This window comes from Geotrypetes seraphini, chromosome 15, assembly GCF_902459505.1.
Source record: "Geotrypetes seraphini chromosome 15, aGeoSer1.1, whole genome shotgun sequence".
In the NCBI taxonomy this organism is placed as follows: Eukaryota; Metazoa; Chordata; class Amphibia; order Gymnophiona; family Dermophiidae; genus Geotrypetes; species Geotrypetes seraphini.
This window is the reverse complement of record NC_047098.1, coordinates 6,081,938-6,106,229: the sequence shown is the minus strand read 5'-3', so window position 1 is coordinate 6,106,229 and position 24,292 is coordinate 6,081,938. Positions and strand designations below refer to the sequence as shown.

Below are 24,292 nucleotides of genomic sequence, written 5' to 3'. Positions count from 1 at the left end.
CAGTGATAAAAGCAACGGGCCTCTGACTTGCAGAGGACTTGCTTCCTTCTTTCTTCACCTCCCGCCCTCTCTCTGTACTTAAAAGTAGACTGGGAGGAGACTGGACATAGAGAGGGAGGGGCACTGGCCTAGGGTTGGCTCAGGGCACCATAGTCTCTTGAGCTGTCCCTTCATACCCTACTCTGGTTCTAATTGAGCTTGAAGCTTACAGAATCACCGAGCTCTGGAACAACCTTTCCTCCCCTCTTCGGAACCTGAGCTCTCTCCAACTTTTCCGCAAACATCTGAAGACCTGGCTATTCTCAAAAATCAAATACTTACTCCATCACCAGCATTCTAAGCCCTCTAAAAACTCTTCATACTTGGACCTCTAACCCTTCATTGTAGTTCCTTTCTATCCCATCTCCTGTAAACCGTGCCGAGCTCTACGAATGTGGAGATGATGCGGTATACAAACCTAAGATTTAGTTTAGTTTAGTTTAGGATGAGAAAAATGCTGGGTCAAATTAAAATAATGCTATGTGACTTGATATGGGGAAGGGCAGGGGTGGATGGACAATTGAGTGGATAACCTCCATTTAAATCATGCTTCAGTGCGGGTGACAATTTTTCACTCCAGACTGGATTTAAGTAAGCAAAAGCCATCCTGGGCAATTTTCTGCTTGTGATACATAAGTCCTGCTCTCCTGTGTAATGCTGCCTTCTCTTTTGCAGTCTCACCAACGGCAACACAATAAAGACAAACCGTACAAGTGTCCCAATTGCTACCGTGCATATACGGATTCCGCCTCCCTGCAGATTCACCTTTCCGCTCATGCAATCAAACATGCCAAGGCCTACTGCTGTAGTATGTGTGGGAGAGCATATACTTCGGTAAGTAGTAGAAGCGGTACTTGCAGTCGTGTTTGTGTGATTTATTTTAGACTGAATGCCATTGAGTCTGTTGATGGTTGGTTCTGCTCCATGGCATTATCTAACAGTATTATGGATCCAGTGTTTCTCCACAGTTATCCTACGCCAATAATAAAGGAGATATGATGAGATCACAGTGCCTGTCAGATGCTGCCAAACACAGGTGTAACAAAACATCGAACAAATCCACTGCAGACATCACCAAATAAAGACATAACGAAGTTGACGGTAGCCACAAGCAAGACAAGCATTGGTGGTCCTTAAATGCCAGGATAAAACTTAACATGACTCAACACAAATCATGTTTTGGTGGTAGAGCCTGCCTCAGGAGTCCGGAGATCGAGCCTTAAGAGGCGAGTTTCTTGTGTAAAAGTTTCCAGTCAATTCAATACAGCAGAAAAGGCTGAATATCACATAGATAACATTACTGATGGCAACCAACACTGTGTGACATTCAGCCTTTTCTGTGGTTTTTTTGTATTGAATTGGCTTGAAGTCTTTACATGATCTCTTGACTCCTGAGGTAGACTCAACCTCATTGAAATAAAGGACATTTAAGGATCACCACTGATCTGCTTGTGTCTACCGTCTATCCTGTTGGGTCTTTGTCTGATCTTTAGGAACAATCTAGAGAATGTTCATTTGTAAGATCCCATGACCACCATCTTACAGAAGACGTGTAGTGGGTAGGAAGAGGGAAGTGAAGAAAGAGACTGCTAGAAAAGAAAAGAAGAGAAGATCCAAGAGGAAAAAATAGGACCGAGTCATGATTTCATGGGATAGCAAAGAGGATCAGGTCTAGTGGAGAGAAGATGGTAGTCGGATAAAGACCAGCAGTGTTAATGGAGACGAGCCTTTGAGAATTTTTTGCATAGTTGATGATAGCAGATAGTCAAATTGGCCCATTCAGTCTGCCCAGTTTTTTTGGCTTGTACCACTAGTCATATGTTCTGGTAGCTAGCCATAGAAGAATTATGGTACCTCTTGTAGGATATCACTGCTCAAGTCCATTTTGATTTTATTTTTTTGTTCTCTACCATCCTAAGTGAACGTGGGCTTTGTTCAGATACAGGAGTCTCTCAGTAATCTGATTTTGTACCGTAACCGTACAAGACTGTGTTTCTAGTTATAGTTATCTGTGGAAATGTGCCTCCTTTGGTTGGTTACAAGTTTATTTAAAATGTGATAAATCGCCTAAACATAGTTTCAAGGCAGTTTACAGTTAAAATTAGCAGGTTGCTTCACACATTTAAGAACGAAGGACGAAAGCTCCGCCTCACCTGTTTGTATCTTTTCCTCCCTTTAGGAGACATATTTGATGAAGCACATGTCAAAACACACTGTAGTGGAACACTTAGTGAGTCATCACTCGCCTCAGAGAACAGAGTCTCCTGGTATCCCGGTGCGAATCTCTCTCATCTAAGAAGATGACGAGGTCTTCCCCACTGCTAACTCGCCTCTCTCAAATCCCTCATTCTAGAATGGGGGTGAAAAACAGGATGAGAAAGACTGGGGAAGACTGACAAAAGAACCAACCTACAAGTGCCAGCTCAAAGTGGTCATGCCCAAGAACCAATCGGAAGTGTTTATTAAAAACGAGAAAGAAATGGGTGATTACATCCTAGATCGAAACAAACCAATAATGTTATGAAAACAATTTTCTACTGCCCTCTCTAACATGGCAGTTATGATTGGATGTCCTCTGGTGATATGGGACCTAGGATTGGCTGCCCCTTGGAAACATAGGACAGTGGTTATCCCTTGGAGACAGGACTGTGATTGGCTACCTGGTCATAGACTTTGGACTTATGATTGACTGCTGCTCACAGATATGGGACCTATGATAGGCTGTTCCTCAGAGACTGAACTGAGATTGGCCCCACGGGACCTGGGAACTATGATGGACTTTCCCGCCAAAACATGGGGATTTTTAATTTGCCATTTTCATTGTTGAGGTTCCTGATTAGTTTTGGTGGCATCCAAAGACTATTTCATAGCACTTTGAATCTCTGTATCTTTATTTTCCATTTTTTTTTAAAAATTCTTTCTTTTATTTTTTAGAACATGAGAAAATAAGTATTTATTGGCCTAGAAGTTGGTGCTGCTAAATAAGGAAATCAAAGCAAAGGCGTTTAAAAAATATAAGAGGGCATCAGAAGGGGCATTTGTAGCCCTACTTTTGGAGTCTGATGCCAGAGCCCCAGATTGTAGACTTTTAAGTCCCAACCTCATCCTTCACAGTAAACATTGCCTTCAGTTGAATGGAGGCATTGCCCTGCCGCTGGGAGGAACGGGCCAGCTGCGACTGCTCAGAGATAAGCTGGTATCTGCTGGCCATACCTACATCTGTGTTGGGCCACTGGAGCAAAGAGCAAAGTTGGAGAAGACATGGTAGAACTCTTACAACGGTGTAGACAGACCTAACCACACTAGCCCCTATTCCCCTGCCTGGCATTAAGGTGGCTACAAGAGGTGGACGATCTCCCAGACACATGAGGCAGGCAGAGAGGTGCACGTGGGGGAAAGAGTTTCTCAATGAGGCCCTAACCGTGCGTCATTTCTTTCTTTCTTCTCGTTATTAGTTGTTTAAGCAGAATCGCTGCACAAGTAACGATCCTAGCATAGCGCCATTTTCTCCATTGAGTAAGACATGGAAAGATACAAAAGAAAGCTAGTGGATGTTTTGTGTATATTTATCCCAGAAATCCTGGCTTAGGACAGGCCTGGCGAACAGTATTTCTTTTTCATGGACCCATGCTGTTATGTTTTGGGGTTTTTTTTTCCCACATGCTTCCTGGGAGTTTGCTGTGCAGTTATGTTTTTATGTTGTGGGTTACGTGTAATCGTTGACGGCTTGTGGAGCTACAAGTCAGCGGAATGGGCAATCGTAATGGGGAAAGTGTCGCTGTATACGTGTCTTGAAAGAAAGCCGCTCATTTAGGGCCCCTTTTACTAATCCTGAAGCAGCGATTCTTCCACGGCTAACGCATTGAAGCTCATAGGAACTGAATAGGCTTTGTTGCATCTGCCATGCCGGCACTCCCTACTGCGGCTTTGTAAAAGGGGCCCTTAATCCCTGAAGAGAGCAGCAGGGGATAAAGGGGATGCAGATCAGTTTTCAGCATTCGTCTTTGTTGGACAGGACATAGATAAGGCCGGTAAATGTGTAAGTTCTCTGTAGTGAGAAAAAAAACAAAAAAAGATACGGATTGTTTCGGGCTAAAAATATGACAGAATGGCCCAATAGTGTCTGTATAATATGGGGCCCGGTTTCAGGCCAAGTTAAGGGCAGGTTTTAAAATTATCCAGATAATAAACACGTCTACTTTAGGCCCTAATCGATATAAACTGAACAGATAGTGCCAGGCCAGAGACTGCAGTATCCTATGGATATTGGCACTAAAATATTAGGAATGTGAATTCATTGAAATGACATGAAACAACAGGAAAAAAAAGTGAAATTTTGTGGGGGTGGGAGGGGGTTTCTTCCGTTTCATAAATAGTGCTCACTATCCGTGAAGAATAGCTCCATTTACCACAGAACACGTGCTACTAAACAATATTCCTCCCGAAATGGGAAAAAAAACCCCAACCCAAACAAAATAAAAAATTCCCATAAATTATAAGGCGAAATTAAATAAAACAAAAATGTTTGGATTGTGCCCATCAGCACTATATACAGTAAACCCCCCTCGAATTTGCGGTTTGCGGACTCAGTCATTGGCGGTATGCTCCAACCGCCTCTTCCTGTACTAAAGTCAGGCTACACCAATCAGGAGCTGCGTATCAAACACAGCTCCTGATTGGTGTAGCCTGACTTTAGTAAAGAGGAAGAGGCGGTCGGAGCGTACCACGAGTGATTTTTCTGTACCCGCCGGCATCCCAGCTGTCCTCTCCTGCCTTTTTTGACAGGCGAAAAACCTTACTCGCGGTTTTTTTTGAAATTCGCGGGGGTTCCTGGAATTTCAGGGGAGTACTGTATATGTATTAAATGTGGCTGTTTAATGAGGTCGACGTCCTGGTTTGACCCACTGTTTGTACCACGAGCCAGAACAATGGAGGGTCAGGATGACGGTATCTTATCGTGAAGCCTTTGCTTGGCACCTTGTACCGCTGACTCTTACTAGTAGAGGCGCTGATAATACCTGGACACTTATAAGAGAACTAGTTTCATTGATCACACTGTGGAGACGACGATGTCCAAGATGCAGGTCTTTATTAAAAATACAGTCAATTAATCCACATGATGAGATGTCAAGGGCCACAAAATTGGGGACTGAGGACCCAATAAGGTCTGTGTTTCGACAACCCTGTTTTCCTCAGGGGTCCCTGAAAGTCCTAATGCAAAAATGTGGATCAGGTCCTAAAGCCTAAGGTGGTCAAGTATGGGAAGGAACTAGTCCAAGTGCGATTGAAAAAGCATCAATAGCTGGTCCTGGCACAGTGATATATATATATTACCGGCAATTGTTTTTGACTAAGGCAGTAAAGCTATACAGTCATGCCAAAATATAGGAAACACAAAGGGGCATACATAATGCATTGTAATATATAGTGGGAAGTGGTCTTGGTGCACTGATATCTAGGTGAAACTACTAACACAATGGCAATGACTGGTACAATTGGCTTGTGCAAAATTCGTAGTCTAAAAGGTGGACATGTTGCTGGGTGAAATGCCCATTCTCTGGCCCACTTGCAGTTTTGCACTGGGTTCTATATAGGTCACCCAACCTAGGGCAGATGTGCATGAATATTAATTAGTTAATGAGGCTCTGGGAAGGGGCATTCTCAGAAGTTAACAGATCGGCATGCAAATGAATGGATGAACGAGGCATCAACAGTTAATAACTTACATTTAATTGGCAACCATTTTTGAGTTACGCACACGTCTGCCTGCAGATATTTTACAGCATTCAAGTCCAAAGGGAGGACTCGGGGTGGATTGGGGGGGAGGGGGTGTGGATCGGGGGGGGGGGGGGGCATTCCCAGAAGTTGCACACGGTGTTATAGCGTATGATAACTGCCGTAAATTGGATGCCAGCATTTACAGTGGTTTTTGACCGATCTGAAAGTTAGGTGCGAGATCCGCGCCAAGCTAGTATTCTGTAAAGGGCACGCTTTGCGGAGGGCGGACCTTTCCGGCGCATAACCTTGGCCATTTACTGAATTCAGTCCATGTTCACAGAATAGCACCTGGCTCTTATTCATGTATTTGCCAATTAAGGGCGCCAGAACTGCGCGGAATACTAGAATTCTGTAAACATTTACATGCGGCTTTTTTATTTTCTTTGTCAGCTGCATGGCAGAGGCAAAGGGTCAACAAGGCACATGCAGAGAGAGGCCTATGAATGTAGCAGGTAATTGTAAAACAGGGAACTTATGACACTGCACCTGCTTTACTCCTGTTCTCTAAAGACTAGATACGTGCGTACATAATTTTTTCATTGAACAAGGTTTTAGATGTGCCCCTAATAGCAAGCATGCTGCCACACAAAGTTCTTGCCTGCCCCGTGGCAGGTGTAGCTTTCTGTGTGTCCTCTCCTTGTACAAGCGTACCTTGCAAGGAATAGCAACGCACAGTCTGGGTTACAGGATATGCAGTGTTGCAACAGATGTGGTTTTTTTGTATGGAAAGATTGCTTTATACATTTACCAGTTATTTTTCAGAACTCTTAAATGCACATTACTCGCTTCCCCCTGACCAGTCATGTTGCCCTTTAACCCTTTCAGGACCATAAGGATCGTAGGCCAATTTTTGTGGTTTTGACGACATTTTTATGGTAAAAAGGGCTTGCAGATGCCAAAAAATTGATTTTTTTTGTGAAATATCATTATTTTTATTTAAAAAAATCACACTTCTGGCTTATGGACAGTGTGGCAAGTGAATCTTCTCGTCAATCTAGCAACGACGCTAATGAATGAATGTCGGAACCAGTTTGTTTACATAAAGACAGTATCATATGGAATCCGTACATATCAAATTTAGAACTGTAGACTATCCCAATCAAAATTTATAGGATTTTAAAGTTATGGGACAAATATGTCCCTTGGTCCTGAAAGGGCTACGGAGGAGTGAAAAGCTCAGTTATTTTTATATAGGTAAGTTCCGAGGAGGTTAGGGCACAGACTTTTTTTGCATTGTGCAATGTAGGGAATGGGCCGGGTTGCTATAGCTGTTGGATCTCTCTCATGTCAAGGTCTGATGTAGGGAGTTCAGTTTTTCTTGGATCGAAGCAGTTAAGGCAGGACTTGCCAGATGCCTTTTCTTGTCAGTGTAGTTTCAAAGAATATGGATGAGGGGGAAATTTGCATTGGAGACTTGTATACAAATTATTCTCATTTATATATGGCAGTGTGGTCAGCAGGAGAGATCTGGGAAGCCCTAGGCTAGCGTTACACGCTGACTCCAAGGAGCAAAGCTCAGCCAGTTCTCATTTTGCACTGTTGCTTGCAGGGATGGTTAGCAGTGTCTACAGTGTTTTTTTTTTTAAACTTTTTGTGAAGATCTCACTAGGCTTCCCTCACTTTGCACCTTTTACGACCTGCACTTTTTCTGAATGAGAAAAGAAATTCTTCCCTTTCCCCGTTTCATATTGGGCTGCAGAGAACAACGGTTCCTTTAAGGGAAGGAAAATGCCTTTAATCCTCTCGAGGGGTTTTGCTAGCCATGGCTTCCAATTACATTATACTTTGAAGGGTCAATATTGAAAGACACCAGTCTGAATATTGGGAAGTGCCCGGTTAACTTCCCGCGTTGCCACACTAAAGCAGATATTCAGTTCTGGATGGTGGGTGAGGCCTGGCATTGAATTCCTACCAGCAAGAGTCATTCTTTTATCTTTTCTGTCATGTTGGTAAATGTCCTACTTATTCTTTCTAGGCTTTTCCAAGAGGTCAAAATTGAATAGTCACACTTGACTTCTTAGGTATGGTGGTACATTCAAGGATGTTTCCTCTCCCAGTCCTCCTTGCCCAAGCGTCATGCCCTGGATTGCTGCTAACCTGCAGGGCGTTCTGTTCATACACCAGGGACCCTTGTCTAGTGTAGCCTCACTTTTATGGGGGAATCTACCATAATCCAAAAAGCCAAAGTGCCCTGCAGGTCCTCGGTGCTTTTTAAAAATTGAAACCAGGAAGGAGGACTGTTGGGTGGTTGAAGGTCCTTCTGTGTGACTATTTCCGGGAATTAATCGGTATTAGTTTTAAAAAAATCATAGTCTCATGGAGGAAGTCCGCACTTTGCTATTGAAACTGACAGTGAAAGAAGCATTATGTTTTCCAGTCTTGGTTTGGATCTTCCAAGAGAATGTTGTGGAGGCATGAAGGACCTGTTTCTCATTTGAAATAAGTAAACCAAGCAAGCCAAGAGGGAAAAAAAACCTGTCCTTTGAATTTCCTGCAGGGTCTTCACCATGGGTCTGTAGCAGTTTGTTAGACTGGATCCTGGGTGGAAATGAAAGCTGTACTGATTTGGTAGGGTACAATAGTGATGGGGGATTCTGATAACATTTCTCAGAGCTGGTCATTTTTCTTTATTTTTCCTTGGGATTGCTGTCTAGGGCACAGAAGGCAGTTGCGCACAATGATTATCTTCTCCCTCTTCCAGTTAGGGTTTAATGGGGGTTTGAGAGTAATAGTTTGTTTCATTCATTCATGAATGTTCTCATTGGTTTATTTTAAACAAAAGCAGTGCTTTGATAGATCTCAACATAATCATCAAGGTTGGCTGCTACATGTTTTTTTAAAGGCATGCTTGACTGGTCAGCATCTTTGATTTTTAATATTTAACACCTCTTCTACCGGGATTTGTTTATAACAGTACAGTAATCAGACAGTTAAGTAGAAAGGCATGATCCATAACATAGCAAATAAAGACCTGAACGGTGCATCCAGTCTGCCCAGCATTTACACTCATTATATATTCATGTTTAAATTGTCTTTTCGTTAATATTTCTGGGCAGTAGACCATGGAAGTTCGCCCGGTTCCCACTGCTGGATTTGCCATTGAAGCCCACTCCAACCATCCTGTCCCTGGAGCTTCCATCAGAGCCCTCCCCAGCTCATCCTAAACAGAATCTCCATATACTGGACGACCAGTACAAGCCTTAGTTTGTTTTTTACCATTCACTTTCTAATTAGAGATCCTCTTGTGTTTCTCCCACCCTTTTTTTGAATTCCGTCACCGTTTTCATCTCCACCATCTCCCTCAGGAGGGCATTCCCGGCATCCACCATCCTTTCCATGAAAAAGACATGGTGGTCCAATGGTAGTCTGGGAACAGGAGCGATCCCTCCCGTCCCGACCGCCTCCAACAATCTCTTTACCTCCCTCCCGTGTACCTTTTTGAATCCCTGGTGGTCCAGCAGTGCATCGGGCAGAAGCGAGCCCTCTGCGCCTCTGCCCTGCGCCGAGCCCCTACCTCCCTCCCTGAATGGCTGCCCGAATCCTCGCTGCCCAGCGGTGGACCAGGCAGGAGTGAGCGAAGTCCTGCAAGAACTGGCGGCAGCCATTCAGGGAGCGTGTTGGGGTTGGGCAACAGCAAAAAAAGCTAGCTCCTGCCTGGTAAATTGCTGGGCCGCGAGGACTTAGGCAGCCATTCAAGGAGGGAGGGGCTCAGCGTGGGGCAGGAGCGCAGAAAGCTTGCTCCTGCCCGATACACCGCTGGACCAGCAGGGACTCAAAAAGCTGAAAAAGATACGCGGGGGGAGGAGGGAGGGAGGCAAAAGGATTGCTAGTCGGCTGTGACAGAGGACGGAAGGGATCCCTTTTGTCCTGACCTACCAGGCCATACGGTAGGCCGGGAGAAGCCTGCAAAAGTCCAGGAGGGGGACGGGTGGGCACTGACCCGAATATAGGATGAGACCCCCATTTTTGGCCCCAAATTCTCATCTTATGAGTATATACGGTATTTGTTAAGCAAGTTAGCTTTTTCCTCATCAGTCTCCACAAAGCGGTTTGAAGCTTCTTTCAGTCTCACAGTTCCATTTTTTTGCCTTTCTCCTTTCACTACGTATCTCTCTCTTGGCTGCTTTCAGTTTCGTCTGTTATTCTCTTCTGTGCTTCTTTTCTTGAGTTTTTTTGGATTTCACAAATGCCAACTTTTTTGCCTTTATTTTCTCCATCACTTCTTTGGAAAACCATATTGGTTTCCTTTTTCTCTTGCTTTTGATTATTTTCCTCACGTAAAGGTCGGTGGCCAGTTTTAATGCTCTTTTCAGCTTGGACCACTCCTGTCAGTTCTTTCTTCAGATGCTCCCTCATTTTACTAAAGTCCACATGTTTGAAATCCAGGTCTTTGAGTTTTATATGGCCACCCTCCCACTCCCCCCCACACTTTAGCTGTTACATCAAACCAAACTGTTTAGACACTAGATACACTTTCCCCATTTCTGAGCCCTAGATCCAGCATCGCTTCTTCCCTTGTGGGTTGCATCACCATTTGCCTCAGGAGTCTAACCTACTTTTGCAGTAATGTATAGTGCCATTGAGGAGTGCTAGAAGACTCATTTGCTGCGTTTGAGCTTTGGAAGCACATGACCTACTAATAGGTTTATCATCTCTTTGTGTTGATATCATAGAAACTGGTTTTTGTTTATGGAGGCCGTAAACCACTGCCGCCGAGAGAATCTAAGATTTCTAAACCTAACACTTTGAGATAATCCTAGAGCTATGGCTAAATACAAACTTATTTTTGAGTTTTATTCAACAACGCTTGGACCTGGCTCATAATTTGACATCTGAGATACAAGTTGACGCCTAGCTAGGGAGTCAACAGTAGAGGCAGAGACTAGGGCTCCAATTCTAACAGCGCCTAGAACGTAGGTGCTGAGGAACGTGGCATCTCAAACTTAAGTTGTGCGCCATTTATAGAATCACGCCTCGTGCTGCCTAAAGTGGATTTAGGCGCTGGTAGGTATCTGAACCTTAGTCGCACCAGGGTTTTCTTGGCTTAAATACCGGCACCTAAATCCAGAACAGCCTATATATAAACAACAAAACAAAAACCATGCCCACAATCCACCCCTAACTCTGCCTACTTTCTGGTAGGCACCATCCAATTTTAATTTAAGCCAATTATGAGGTACTAATTGCTTATCAGTGCCAGTTAAAACTTTTTTCATGAAATTAGGCGCACCAATCTAGATGCCTAACTTTAGATGTCTTTTATTGAATCTGGGCCGGACTATTCGGGAGAGATTGGGATGTGGTGTTTGAAGGAACTAGTGTGGCGTGACATGTAACTGTAACAGTAGTGACCACATCTCCATTTGCCCATTAAAAGACACCTGATCTGGCAAACTGTAGCTACCTGTAGTTGAGCAATGGAGATGCTCCCATTAGGTCCCTTGTGTCTTTGCGCTCTGTCTTTGCGTCGACATTCCTCAAAATGCTCCTACGTTACTTGACAGTAATGTGATCAGCTTGTCCATCTGGTGATCTGCCTAGGCCCTGGCACGTTTCTTCTGTTTAAATGCTTCCTTTTGAGAAGCTGAACGGTCTGACCTGTTTCCTAGAGCAATGTGGAAGAGATATCCTAGTAGACTGCAACTGCTCCTTGGCCAGTAAGGGCCCAAGGAAAGGTCACAATTTGCAGGCATGCATCAGAAGAGTCAACAATCTCATGTTAACAACACAGCCATTCTCCAGCTGTTAAGAGTGGTCTCTGTACACATACAGGATTAACCTGGAACAGTAGGCTCATAACTAGACCCTAGGGAACAATCGGACCAGTCTCCTATACAAGTAGTGCACAGTGAAGACCCAGACTGGCCAGGTGCTCTTAAGAATCGGTCTAGAATGCTGGGGTAGCAATCTCTATTAGCTAAGCACTAGGCCCCGTGGATGCCAGAATGTTGGTCTTAAAACTGCAAAAGATATCTGTGACTCGGGCACATGGTGCCCACCTTGCAAGTCAGACTTGGGGCCCATGTTGCATGTATTTCGGTTGGGTGCTGTGGTTTCTGACCCCCTGAGTTTAAAAAAAAATGATATGAAAATAAGGGGTAGTGCCAAAAGTGAAGGCTTATGGCACAATAATCTGAGGTCAGTTTCAATTAAATCTGGAAACAAAAAGGAGCAGCCTAAAATTTTAAAAAAAAAAAACCCTGTCTCTGATTTCCCTCTTCATTAGTCCACTGTGTTTGTCTGTCTTGTATTACTGTGACACCTGCATTTGGTTCCGATGATGAACAGTACAGCAGCACCTCAGACTAAAGGAGGCCATCCATGTAGGATGAGTTTATGGACCACAAACATTTGTTTCCTCTTACAAGCAAAAACAAAGGCAGTGTTAAAGGTCACCTTCAATTGCCATCAGAATAATAATAATTTTATTCTTATATACCGCCAGACCAAACACAGTTGCTTGTACACTATTCTTTTCCTGTAATCTGCTGTATCTCAAATCCAGTTCATGGACCCTTGCACGCAGGGCTAATGTTAGAAGGTGGCAAACAGAGGTCCCAAGGCAGCACAGGTTGAAAGCCAGCTTTCAGGGCCCTTTCTTGGTTTCTGCCCTGGGCCTTTAAATGTCTAGCCCCAGCCTTGCTTGCACTAGGATAGCCACAGTGCCAGCTCCGGAGAGACTTGCTGTCGGCTGCAGGTTAATTTGCAAATTTTGAAAACCAGTCCTGTGAGGGGGAACTTTTAAACCTAAGCAGGATCCAGCCAGGTGTAGCTATTTTTCTGGGATGTAAAGAAACACTGTGTCTGAGTGATGAAAATTTTCCACACCATCCAAATTTGCAATGTTTTTTAAAAGCATGGTTGATAACAGGGCAACCTGGCCCTTGCCTTGGAGGTTAGTATAAGCCCGTGGGTTTTAACTGCCACATCCACTTTTGTTCTCAAAACTTCTGGGCTTAGTATTATCACTCCCAAACACTACCTATGGTTGGGTCCTAAGAAATATGTGATATATGCAAACATATGCATATAGAAATATTAAATCCATGTATAGAAGCGGGGAAGGGGAGAAGAATTAGAAAAAATTATCAGTATATATTCTTTGGTTATGTTTTGGGAATATTATGTTATTTTTATACATGTTTTAAGCCTTAACTCTTATGGTTGTAGTTTTTATGTTTATTATCCTTTTGTTTCTTATTGATTTTGCCCTGTTTCTTTCCTGATGTGGTGTTGTAAAGGTAACCCAGTAGTGTACCTTCTTTGTCAGCATGTTAATACTGTGTAAATAATCAGGCTCATTATACATACTATTAACACTTTTTTTCTATATGATAAATCCAAGCCACATGTATTTAGAATCTAGTATTATCTTATTGCAGAAAAAAAAGGAAACTTTAAATTGTCTTGCATTGTGGTTCCAGGAGGACATTGAGAAGTGACTGGAAACTTTTAACTGAAAAAGTTTGCATAATGTAAAGGAAAAAAAAACAAAAAACACAAAAAAGTTTAAAACCAATGCTCTTTGTATCGCTGTTGTGAAAATAAACTTGTACATGGACACTTTGGAACTGCCGCTAGGCATGCTGGATGCTTTCTGTGGGGAAAAGCCCTGTCCGGACCCTGACTGGCCAGGATTGAGAACTGTATTGACTATGCAGAGTGTTTATTTGCAGATGTTTTGGCTTAAGTGCTTTTCAGTACCTGGTGGCAGATGATAGAAGAGCCATGCCACCAAAACAAGGCTTGATGCAAAATGCCCTTTTAACTAGAGAGATGGGGGAGGGTGTGCTACAGCACAGCGCCCCGGACCCCACCACCAAACAGGTGTCCACAATGCTTCTTGGTAGGAAATAAATCTGCATATATTGATAGCAAGATCTGCACCTTCCTCTCATATGGGGACCCAGCACAGGCATTAATCCTGCCTCATTACCAGAAAATGATTAGGCTTTAAATGCTTGCTTGTAATTTCTTCCTAGCTAGAGTTAGGAGCAGCTTTAAAAATGTAATATCATCACCCTGGAAAGAAAATATAAAAACTGAACAAAAACAGAAAATTTGTGACAGTGTGAAGGGTTTAAGGGACTACAACCACACAAGAGCAAAAAAATAACCCAAACCATTTGCTGTCAGCCATTGTTTGACCTTTATTTAAAAAAAAAAAAAAAAAAATTTTTAAAAGGATTTGTTTCTGCCACAGGCAACAACGAGAGAGAATAGCACCAGTAAAATCCCTAACGCTAAGCAGAGTTCATTCAGTGCCAGCTCTGCTTGTCCGTCCGTGGCCTAACATGCTGGTACGATTAAAACCTAAGAGAACACGGGGGGGGGGGGGGGGGGGGAGGGAAGAGCTTAGCACCCACATGGCTCTTGTTTAGCCTCCAAGGCACATCCACTTGCCTGCAGATGTCTCATGTTTTCACACACACTTGCTTGCTGTAATCGCCCAAGGCTTGGTGACAGCCCTGTGCATTACCATGGCAAGGAGCGCCAATGATTCTTGTATCAACCCTTTGTATCTTCGATCAGCTGGGGTTGGATAGAGACAGTATAAGCAGCCCCTTGAAGGGAATAAGGTAGGGGAAGGGCAGTCATTGTCACACAGCTGCAGCAGCTGCTGACTGGATTTAAGATGAGAGAGGGAGTGGGATCTCTAGGTCTGGGGCCAATGCTCAGGTAGAGTATGTCGTTTTGAACCTCATGGACACCCCTGGATTAAACATTAAGCAAAATATTAGACCACCAAGGAAAGGGGATGCCACACAATTTTCTCTCGCGCTATCATGCTCTTAACTCTTTCCCTGCCATATCCACTACCTCACATAAATCTATATGACTTGAATTTCATTTATGCAACGGAAGGGGCACCACTCTTGGGTTCTGCTAGAGCATCAGTCGGACTTAATTCAGCCCTGTACATGGGAAACATGAAAACAACACATGCACAAGGTGTGATTAAAAAAAAATAAATACAATGAATGCTGCTGCCGAGCTCCATCCAACAGAAAGGCAGGGATCTTCAAGAGGAGAAGTGGCGCCTCAAGCCTTAGTAATGGCCTATGACAAGTTTCAACTTGTTCAATGCAGCCATTTTTTTTGTGAGCTACAGTTTTAAGCATAGGTAACGAACAACGCATTAAAAAGGTACTAAAGAAACACACAAAAGGTTAAAATTGGTTTACAAGTGGCTTGAGTGATTTCATAATGGCTGTGAATTGGTTAAAGTCAACATCAAAAACCCAAGAGAATTGAAAAAGCAAGTGAAGTGATTCGAGTGAACAGGTGATTGACTATTAGGGAAATTTCTGAGGATCTGAACATCTCTTTTAGCTCTGTTCAAGACATTTTAACGAAAGGGGCAAACTGTTTCACCTTCCAGCATGACAATGATACAGCAATTTCTCTCAAAACCATTACTGTGTTCCTCTTGCACCTTATTCACTGGACCATGTGACTTCTGGCTCTTCCCCAAAGTCAAAATGACCATGAAAGGTAAACGTTTTGAATCGATTCAGGACATCGAAAGAGGATTTCCAGAACTGCTTCAGAAAATGACAAGAATGATGGAATTAGTGTGTTTGAAGTGAGGGGGATGAATGGCAATGTGTCTTTTACTATAATAATTGGTTTTTAAAATTTAAACATTTAGTGTATTTTTTGATCACACATCGTGTGTTGCCAATGAACAAAACCGAGCAGAAAAAGGCATTTTTCTAAAGCATATACACCCTCTTTCCAAACTGTATGCATGCAATGAAATTTTGCTTCCATGCCAACAAACTGAAGCCAATCTGCCCATCAGATAAAGAAGACCGCTGGTATCAGAATCCCAGCCCTAACACAGGGCGAGAAAGAATTCACAGAGCAATCATACCGAAATAATTTCTGTATGCTCGTCACTCCTGCAAAGTATAAAGAGGAAACCCAAGCTCAGACCTTAATAAGCCTCAACTCTACTGAAAACCAAAGGTGGTAATTTTATACCTTTAAACCCCCCCCCCCTGAGCCCAAACATTTTAACATCACAATTCTCTAGCACTCATGATGAAGACCACAGGAGCCAAAGCCAAGTTTTTTGCACCACAGACTTTAAGCAGAATGGAGCCAATGCATTCCAATAACCTAGCAGACACTCCTCTTACACTGCAATGAACTGAAAATCTATCACAGCCCCACATTTCATACTCTACCCCTTCCTTTATGGATGTAATGTAGCTCCAATGCCTAAAAGTCTCTATGCACAGATGAGTGAGTTGCTTGTGATTTTTAGTTCATAGCTGCAGACGGGCTTTTTAATTTCTACAGTTAAGGTGTAAAAGACAATTATCTCATGCACAATCATTGCAGTAAACCCTAACTTCTGGCTGTGAGGACAAGTTTAGGATGCCTTAAAAAAGAATAAAGTGAAATTCAGAAAGGACCTACACCTGAGGCCTGGCAATGCCACCCTTCACTTTTCAGTAAGTACAGATTATCTGTAATGGGGTGTTGGTAGGTGGTAGGGACCAACTCCATGGGGCAAATAGAATACCTGCTTCACACTACACTTCTCCCTCTGGATTCGCGGGGGATAGGGGCAGAGCTGGACCACGAATATCTGGCTCTGACCCACCCCCACCTCCCCGGCCTTACCTGGTGGTCTAGCGGGCTTTCGGGGCAGGAGCGATCTTCCTACGCTCCTGCCCCGTGCAGATCGCCATTAGGAAATAGCTGTAGGGAGTTCCTGTCGTAGTCTTGAGAGACTACGGGAACTCAAAGCAGCCATTTGCTAATGGCGATCTGCAAGGGGCAGGACCGTAGGAAGATCGCTCCTGCCCCGAAAGTCCGCTAGACCACCAGGTAAGGCCAGGATGCTGGGGGAAAGCCTTAACGATGTGTTTTTTTTTCTTTTTCCCCCCTCCCCAAAAAATCGCAAATATGTGAAATTGCGATTACCGAAACCGCGAATGGGGAGGGGGAAGTGTAGTGTTTTAAGCAAGAAGGCATTTTCAATGAACAGTAAAGGAAAAAAAAAATAGTGAAATTTGAACGGCCAGATTTGTGCTGTTATAGAAAAGAAAACTTACTCTCTGCGGTGATGTGCTGGCAAACGCAATAACATAGGCGACAAGACTAGTAGTCTGTTTCCTCACTCTCATACATAGCACAAGAGCTAGTATAGGGTTACACTATTGCAGGCCTGGTAAACCATTTTTAGAAATTGTTTGCTGAAAGGTGCCCTTCCTTTCATTTTGTTGAATGTATATTTAAGTTTCTAGTTTCCTTCTCCAGGACCTCCATGATCCGTCCCCTAACCATGCCTACTTTCTGATAGGCACCTACCACCCAATTCATAGAAACCAAGTAGGATGTGCTAATTGCTTGGAACTGATGCCGAGTAAGCTTTTTAAATTAAATTAGGCACCTAGATTGGAGAGGTGTGCCAACCTAGAATCGGGGCCGATGCTGCTACTTTAGGCACTTGGGTATCACCCACACCGGATCTCTACTTTTATGTATCACTGTCTTTTCATCATCCACTGTGAACTGCTTCAATACTTGCCCGTACTTCAGGAAGAGTACCTGACGTCTACCAGCACAAGACACTCTTTGCGAGAAACGCCATTACAGTTAAAGAGCCTGTCACTGTTAAGACTAGAATCTAGAACTTGTTTTTATGAATCATCATGAATATGGCAGGTAAGATAGAATGTTTAGAAATGTAGGGTCATGCATTTGGGCTGCAAAAAGCTAATGGTAAAGCTTAGGGGTGCACAAAAGAGGAACAGGACTTGGGTGTGATCCTCTATGATGATCTTAAGGTGGCCAAACAGGTAGAAAAGATGACAGCAAAAGCTATAAGGATGCCAGTAGGAAAAGGAGGTAGTGATGCCCCTGTGTAAGGCTCTGGTGAAACCTCTTGTAGAAGGCTGTGTTCAATTCAAAATGATATAAAAAAAAAAAAAAGATAAGAGTCAGTCCAGTGGGCAACTATTAAAATGGTTGGTGGTCTTTGTCATAATGTGTATGGGGACGGACTTAAAGAGCTCAATATGTAAACTTTAGAAGAAATATGGAAGGGGTAAGATGATATAGAAATGTTTAAAAAATACCTCTAGCATAAATGTAAATGAAGTGAGAGTCTTTTCGGTTGTAAGGAAGCTTTGAAACAAGGGGCATATAGGAACAGATTCAGGGGTAACCTGAGGAATTACATCATAGAAAGAGTGGTAAATTCATAGGTCTCGTGGTAGAGACAGTTATCTGAATTCAAACAAGCTTGGGACAAGTACATAGGAGCTCCTAGGGATAGGAAATGGCATGGATGGGCAAACTAGATAGTCCATAGGGTCTTCATTGTCTCTGTTTAGAAAAGAAAAAAAAGACCAGATATCAGGTGTCCCATATATACAATGTAAACAAACAAAAACTCTAAAAGGGAAAACGAACAAGCTTTGCTTCAACACTTCCCATTTCATTTCAAACATGCGATGATGGAGGTTTTGAGGAGCGACGGCTGTACAGACTATCTTTACTCTTAGCCATGTGAAGTGGAAGCCCCAATTTTGACTACTAAATATTTGAGGAATGTTCAATAAGGCAGAGAAAGCAGATGGAATATCACCCCAAATTCTAATGCCCAAAGATTAGCTCAAGTTTATGCCTGTACGACTGGCACTGTGCTTTATAAAAAAGCCACTTTTTAAATGATTTCTAAAGGGCTTTTGACCATCACGTTACTTACACTGGCTTTTACAAAGCAGAGTTAATCCCACCAATGGTATAAAAATTTTTATCCCAGGACAAGCAGGCAGCATATTCTTAACGCATGGGTGACGTCACCGACGGAGCCCCGGTACAGACACTTTTAACTAGAAAGTTCTAGTTGGCCACACCGCGCATGCGCGAGTGCCTTCCCGCCCGACGGAGGAGTGCGTGGTCCCCAGTTTCTTCGTTTCCGCGGAGCGAAGAAGACGCATGTGTTTTCAACGGCCGTTGAAAAACTAGTTTCTGCCTTCCCGCTCGTGTCATTTTTCGTTTTTCTTCTATTTTTTCCCTTCGGATTCCTTTACTTTTACTTTCAAAAAAAAAAAAAAAAAAAACTCATCGAGTTTTCTTTATTTTTTCGGGCCGGCCCCGGCGGGGCCTGTTGCCACCATACAGGCCTCCGGCTTTGATTTTGCGGAGGCCATGTTTCCCTTCATGCCCCCTCAACCGGGCTTTAAGAAGTGCCAGCGGTGTGCACGCCCGATCTCTCTTACCGACCCGCACAATTGGTGCCTGCAGTGCTTGGGTCCAGAGCATCGGGCGGACACCTGCACCCGCTGTGCTACGCTTAAAAAGCGCACATTAAAAAATAGGCAGATCCAGCAAAATATTCTATTCGGTACCGGATCTGCCATGGAATCTGCCGCGACGTCGACGGCACCGCAAAAGTCGACCCCGACTACTTCGACTCCACCGGATCCCTCTTCGGGGTCGCTGGCCCCAGGTAAGCCGGCTAAGAAGCCTTCCACTTCCCTTGAGCGCCCTCCTGCCACGGTTGCGACACCGGCAACCCCGGCACCGCATCGACCCCGCAAACGCTCCGCTCCAATATCGGTGAGTGCCTCGTCATCGGCCTCCTCATCGCCGGAGCGTAGAGCGGCACCTATGGTACCGAAAAAGAAAAAAGCGGTACCTCTGATGTTGCGGACGTTATTCAAAATCCACAGGGACAGAGCCACCGTGATTCTCATCGCTCCTCGGTGGCCTCGCCAACACTGGTTCTCCCTCCTGCTCCAGCTCAGCTCCAGGGAGCCCATTCCTCTTCCTGTGTTTCCTACTCTACTTACACAGCAGCATCAGTCTCTACTACATCCCAATCTGTCCTCGCTCCACCTGACAGCTTGGTTTCTCTCGGGCTGACCTCTCCAGAGAATCTGTTTCAGCCTGTCTGTCGCATTTTGGATGCCTCCAGGAAACCAGCCACCCTCCAATGTTACCATCAGAAGTGGACCAGGTTCTCCTCTTGGTGTCTATTGCATCACCACGATCCCACCTCATTGGCGGTGGAAACTGTACTGGACTATTTGTTCTCTCTATCCGATGCTGGCCTCAAGTCCACCTCAATCAGAGTCCACCTCAGTGCCATCACTGCGTTTCATGAGCCTATCCTCGGAAAACCACTTACGGCTCATCCCCTGGTTTCCCGGTTCATGAGAGGCCTCTTCAATGTCAAACCACCTCTGAAGCCTCCTCCAGTCGTCTGGGACCTGAATGTGATTTTATCAGCCATGAAACCTCCGTTTGAGCATCTTGCCTCTACTTCCCTCAAATTTCTGACATGGAAGGTGCTTTTCCTCATTGCCATCACCTCTGCCAGGAGGGTTAGTGAGCTGCATGCACTGGTTGCCGACCCACCTTTCACTTGTTTTTCACCATGACAAGGTGGTTCTGCGTACCCATCCTAAATTCCTTCCCAAGGTGGTCTCGGAATTTCACCTCAACCAGTCCATTGTGTTACCTGTCTTTTTCCCTAAGCCCCATTCTCATCCTGGGGAACAGGCGTTGCACACGCTGGACTGTAAGCGTGCCCTTGCATACTACCTTGACCGTACCAGGGCTCACCGCTTGTCCTCTCAGCTCTTTTTGTCCTTCAACCCTAACCGTCTAGGTCGTCCTGTCTCTAAACGGACGCTTTCCAACTGGCTTGCTGCCTGCATTGCGTTCTGTTATGCTCGGGCCGGTCTCTCACTGGAAGGTGCTGTCACGGCCCACAGGGTCAGAGCTATGGCTGCTTCTGTGGCTTTCCTCCGTTCCACGCCCATCGAGGAAATCTGCAAGGCTGCCACTTGGTCCTCAGTTCACACGTTCACGACTCACTACTGGATACCTTCTCCAGACGGGATGGACACTTCGGCCAATCTGTGTTACATAATTTATTTTCCTAATGGCCAACCATCCCTCTTCCCTCTCTGTTAGCTTGGAGGTCACCCATGCGTTAAGAATATGCTGCCTGCTTGTCCTGGGATAAAGCACAGTTACTTACTGTAACAGGTGTTATCCAGGGACAGCAGGCAGATATTCTTACGTCCCACCCACCTCCCCGGGTTGGCTTCTTAGCTGGCTTATCTTAACTGGGGACCACACACTCCTCCGTCGGGCGGGAAAGCACTCACGCATGCGCGGTGCGGCCAACTAGAACTTTCTAGTTAAAAGTGTCCGTACCGGGGCTCCGTCGGTGACGTCACCCATGCGTTAAGAATATCTGCCTGCTGTCCCTGGATAACACCTGTTACGGTAAGTAACTGTGCTTTTTCTTCTTAGAGCAATCACTAAATGTATTATAGTATTCAACTCTAAGATCTATCACTTCATATTGTCTTATTTCTCATATCATGACTTAATACATTCATCAGTCTCATGTATCATGCTTGCAAAACCTCAGAGACACCTCTCCACAGCCCACTTGATATCTCTTTCAGCAGGGCGTCTTTGGTGTTAATTCCTCATAGGTTTAAGCATTGAAACATTTTTAGTTTGTTTATCTTATTAGTTTTTAAATTCAACCTTTCGGAATGATTGCAGAATATAAATCTTTAAGGCTTTAAGCAGTTCCTATAGCTGGACCCAACATGTTTCGCCTTAGCTTCGTCAGGGATCCGACTCTTGAGGGCGGTGGAGAGGTGTCTCTGAGGTTTTGCAAGCATGATACATGAGACTGATGAATGTATTAAGTCATGAGTTGAGAAGTAAGACAATATGAAGTGATAGATCTTAGAGTTGAATACTATAAGGCTTTTACAAAGCTGCATAAAAGTTTTCTACCGTATGTTGGTGAAGTAAATGCTGTGATGTTCACAGAATTCCTATGAGCATCAGAGCATTTACCTTGCTGGGCCACAGTAGAAATCTCTATCGCAGCTTTGTAAAAGGAGCCCTTGCCATAATTTCTTCTCTCTTATGAGAAGTGGGGGAGTGTCAGACATTATCAGGCTGGAAAAAATGAAATTGACACAGGAAAGAGGAAAGCTTGAAACATGTCCCAAAAATGACACGAGAGGCATCAGTCAAAATGCCAGCCTGCAGCACTGAACAATAACCCTTTTAAAGACAAGTGTCCTGCTTGTTATCAGCACTTCAAGTAGATTTCTTTGAAAATACTAAGTAGAAAAATGAAGCCCTGAAGGATACCTTCTAATAGCAATAAATTCTGAAGCTGAAAATTCACAGAAATTGAGCACTGGCTGAGATGGTCAGAGTTCTTAATACTGTTAAATTACTGCTAGGTAATTCAGTCAAATAATTAATACCCCATTAACACTCTGCAGCCACCCAGCTTCTTCCTTGTGCTATCATCAAAAGGGAGTCGTTATAGCTTTTTAGAATTCCAGTTCGTGCCACAGCAGATTTTTAAAAGCAGCAGCTGGGGCCTGGAACAGGAGCCTAAAAGTTATAACTTGGTTAAAGGAGAATCAAAAAGACCCTGCCATCACAGGCAGAAAAGGTAACTAGTCTTATAAGTTCATCTCTTATGAACCAGCTGAGACGCTGTAGGCAGCTTCAGATCCCTTTTGAAACATGGAGAAATCGCAGTAGACTTCAGGCGCTCCAGCCTCTTTACAGTTTGCTTTTGCAGGCGAGATACGGTAACAAAGACTTCTCTGGAAACATAGGAATGTGATGAGTAAGACCCCCCCTCTCCCATTCTCCTCAAACACCAATGATACTCTTCAGTGGAGTTTAAGGATTAACTGTGGCCCCCAGACTACGGAAGTCCAGGGAGTGGGTAAATCAGGCCACAACAGACTTGGCCCTGTCAACAAGAGTTTCACATTTCTTGAGATTGTTGGAAACTGCAGAGCTCACTGTCCTTACTGCTATATTTTTCCTTCGAGTTCCATCCTCAAGTGTTGACTGAGTATCTTGGCAGAAGAGCTCAGCATTAGGTTGCAAGCCATTTGGTGGCTAAGGAGCTCTCAATGGGGTTAAGAGTCCATGGGTTGTCAGGAAGGGAAACAGAGGGAGAGTCGAGAGTCCTAAAAATGCACACAAAAATAAAAAAGGGGCAAGTCTTAGAGCTGGGTTAGGAGTCCTTGAGCATGCTTATTCTGGCATAAATCTTCAGTGCAGGACCCAGCTTTATGTTCATGGTACTCATCAAATGGTCCTCCTTTAGCAGCAAGAGTGCCTGCCCATCAATCTCCTGAGCCCGGAACTCCTCAGAGATCTCTTGGCACCCTGCAAAAGAAAAATGAAAGAAAATTACACATGCTACTGTTTTACAGAAACTTACATGCTTCTACTACAGATGAACTAGATAAGAATTGATGTACAGAAGGATCTCATTCCAGCTCCCTAGCTTGTAATGCATTTGACCTAGGGACAGGGGCAGCTCTTCTTGCATGTGGTTGTGGCTCTCCAGGCTCCAGCCTTTTAATCTCCTTCCCCCGAGGTACCTGCTGGTCCAACAGTGGTTTTTTGGCAGGAGCAGGGCCCTCTTGTTCCTGCCTCCTTAGGGCTGCCTTCTAAAATAGCTGCCATGACCTCTTGCAGATGCTCACACCATTTCTTGTAGTACTGCAAGCTGCTGCAGCAGTCACAAGGAGGCAGGAGCGAGAGGGTTGTGCTCCTGCCACAAAGACCCCCACTGGACCACCAGGTGTAGTACCTCAGTAGGCCCGGGGAGAATTGTAGGATTGGAGAGAACCTTGGCTATGGGTTGGAGGGGAGAGAAGCTACACCTTGTGACTCTGTAAATCTTGGGTCAAACATTTTGGATAAAATGGCTCTTTGCTGTAAAAAGGTTGCCAACCCCTGACTTAGGATGACACAAGGCATTATTTACCATCTAGAGTTCCCATCCAGTCCAGACAAGATACAGCATGCTTGGATTTTCCCTAGTCTTACTAACAAAATCCTGATCTTGGCTCAGAGAATGGTCATAGCTTTTTTTTTCCAAATTCTTTATTCATTTTTCATCTTACATCAAGTACACAATATTACAACATTTGAATGGTCATAGCTTTACAAAGCCTTTCATTGCTAGGTCACTAGTTTAAATTCCAGCCCAGTTGACCTATATAAAATGAGGCAGTGGTCTCAGGTAAGTTTTATGGGGCAGTAATAGAAGCAACCTACATATGGCTCAGGTCAAACTTCTATGAATCCAAATTTTGCTGCACACCTCGTGTAAGTATAGGAATACTCCTGTACAACCTGAAAATTAGTTTTCAGAGAGAGCCGTTTTATTAGGACACTTGTACTTTCTATAAAAAGGATATAACAGGATCTGTATTTTGCCATTCAAAGCTGATCATTTTGCCTAAAAGAATGTGTTGGGTTCCATTTATGGAGGCACTCCTGGGTAGGATCAGAAAATAATATGCATAGATTTTATGTGCATACATTTGAAAGATCAGTCTACCTACACAGAAAGGAAAGTACAAATGTCTACTGGTAATCTGTATTGAAAGGACTTTGCATTCGTTTACAGTTTGAAAATTTCTCC

General features: G+C 44.0%; 2 protein-coding genes across 12 annotated transcripts in view; one reads left to right on the top strand and one right to left on the bottom strand.

Moving 5' to 3' along the window:
• ZNF362 (zinc finger protein 362) overlaps window positions 1-5,846 on the top strand; it is a 43,957-nt gene extending 38,111 nt beyond the window's left edge. For all 6 annotated transcript variants that reach the window (XM_033921481.1, XM_033921484.1, XM_033921482.1 and 3 more), the window contains 2 exons: window positions 715-873; window positions 2,219-5,846. In XM_033921481.1, the coding sequence (XP_033777372.1) occupies window positions 715-873; window positions 2,219-2,335 (276 nt within the window). In that variant the 3' untranslated portion in view covers window positions 2,336-5,846. The remainder of the gene's footprint in view (window positions 1-714; window positions 874-2,218) is intronic.
• A 15,320-nt stretch (window positions 5,847-21,166) lies between these two features.
• PHC2 (polyhomeotic homolog 2) overlaps window positions 21,167-24,292 on the bottom strand; it is a 150,880-nt gene continuing 147,754 nt past the window's right edge. For 3 of the 6 annotated variants that reach the window (XM_033922373.1, XM_033922374.1, XM_033922375.1), the window contains one exon: window positions 21,167-23,022. In XM_033922373.1, the coding sequence (XP_033778264.1) occupies window positions 22,868-23,022 (155 nt within the window). In that variant the 3' untranslated portion in view covers window positions 21,167-22,867. The remainder of the gene's footprint in view (window positions 23,023-24,292) is intronic. The other 3 variants (XM_033922377.1, XM_033922378.1, XM_033922376.1) reach the window with 2 other exon arrangements.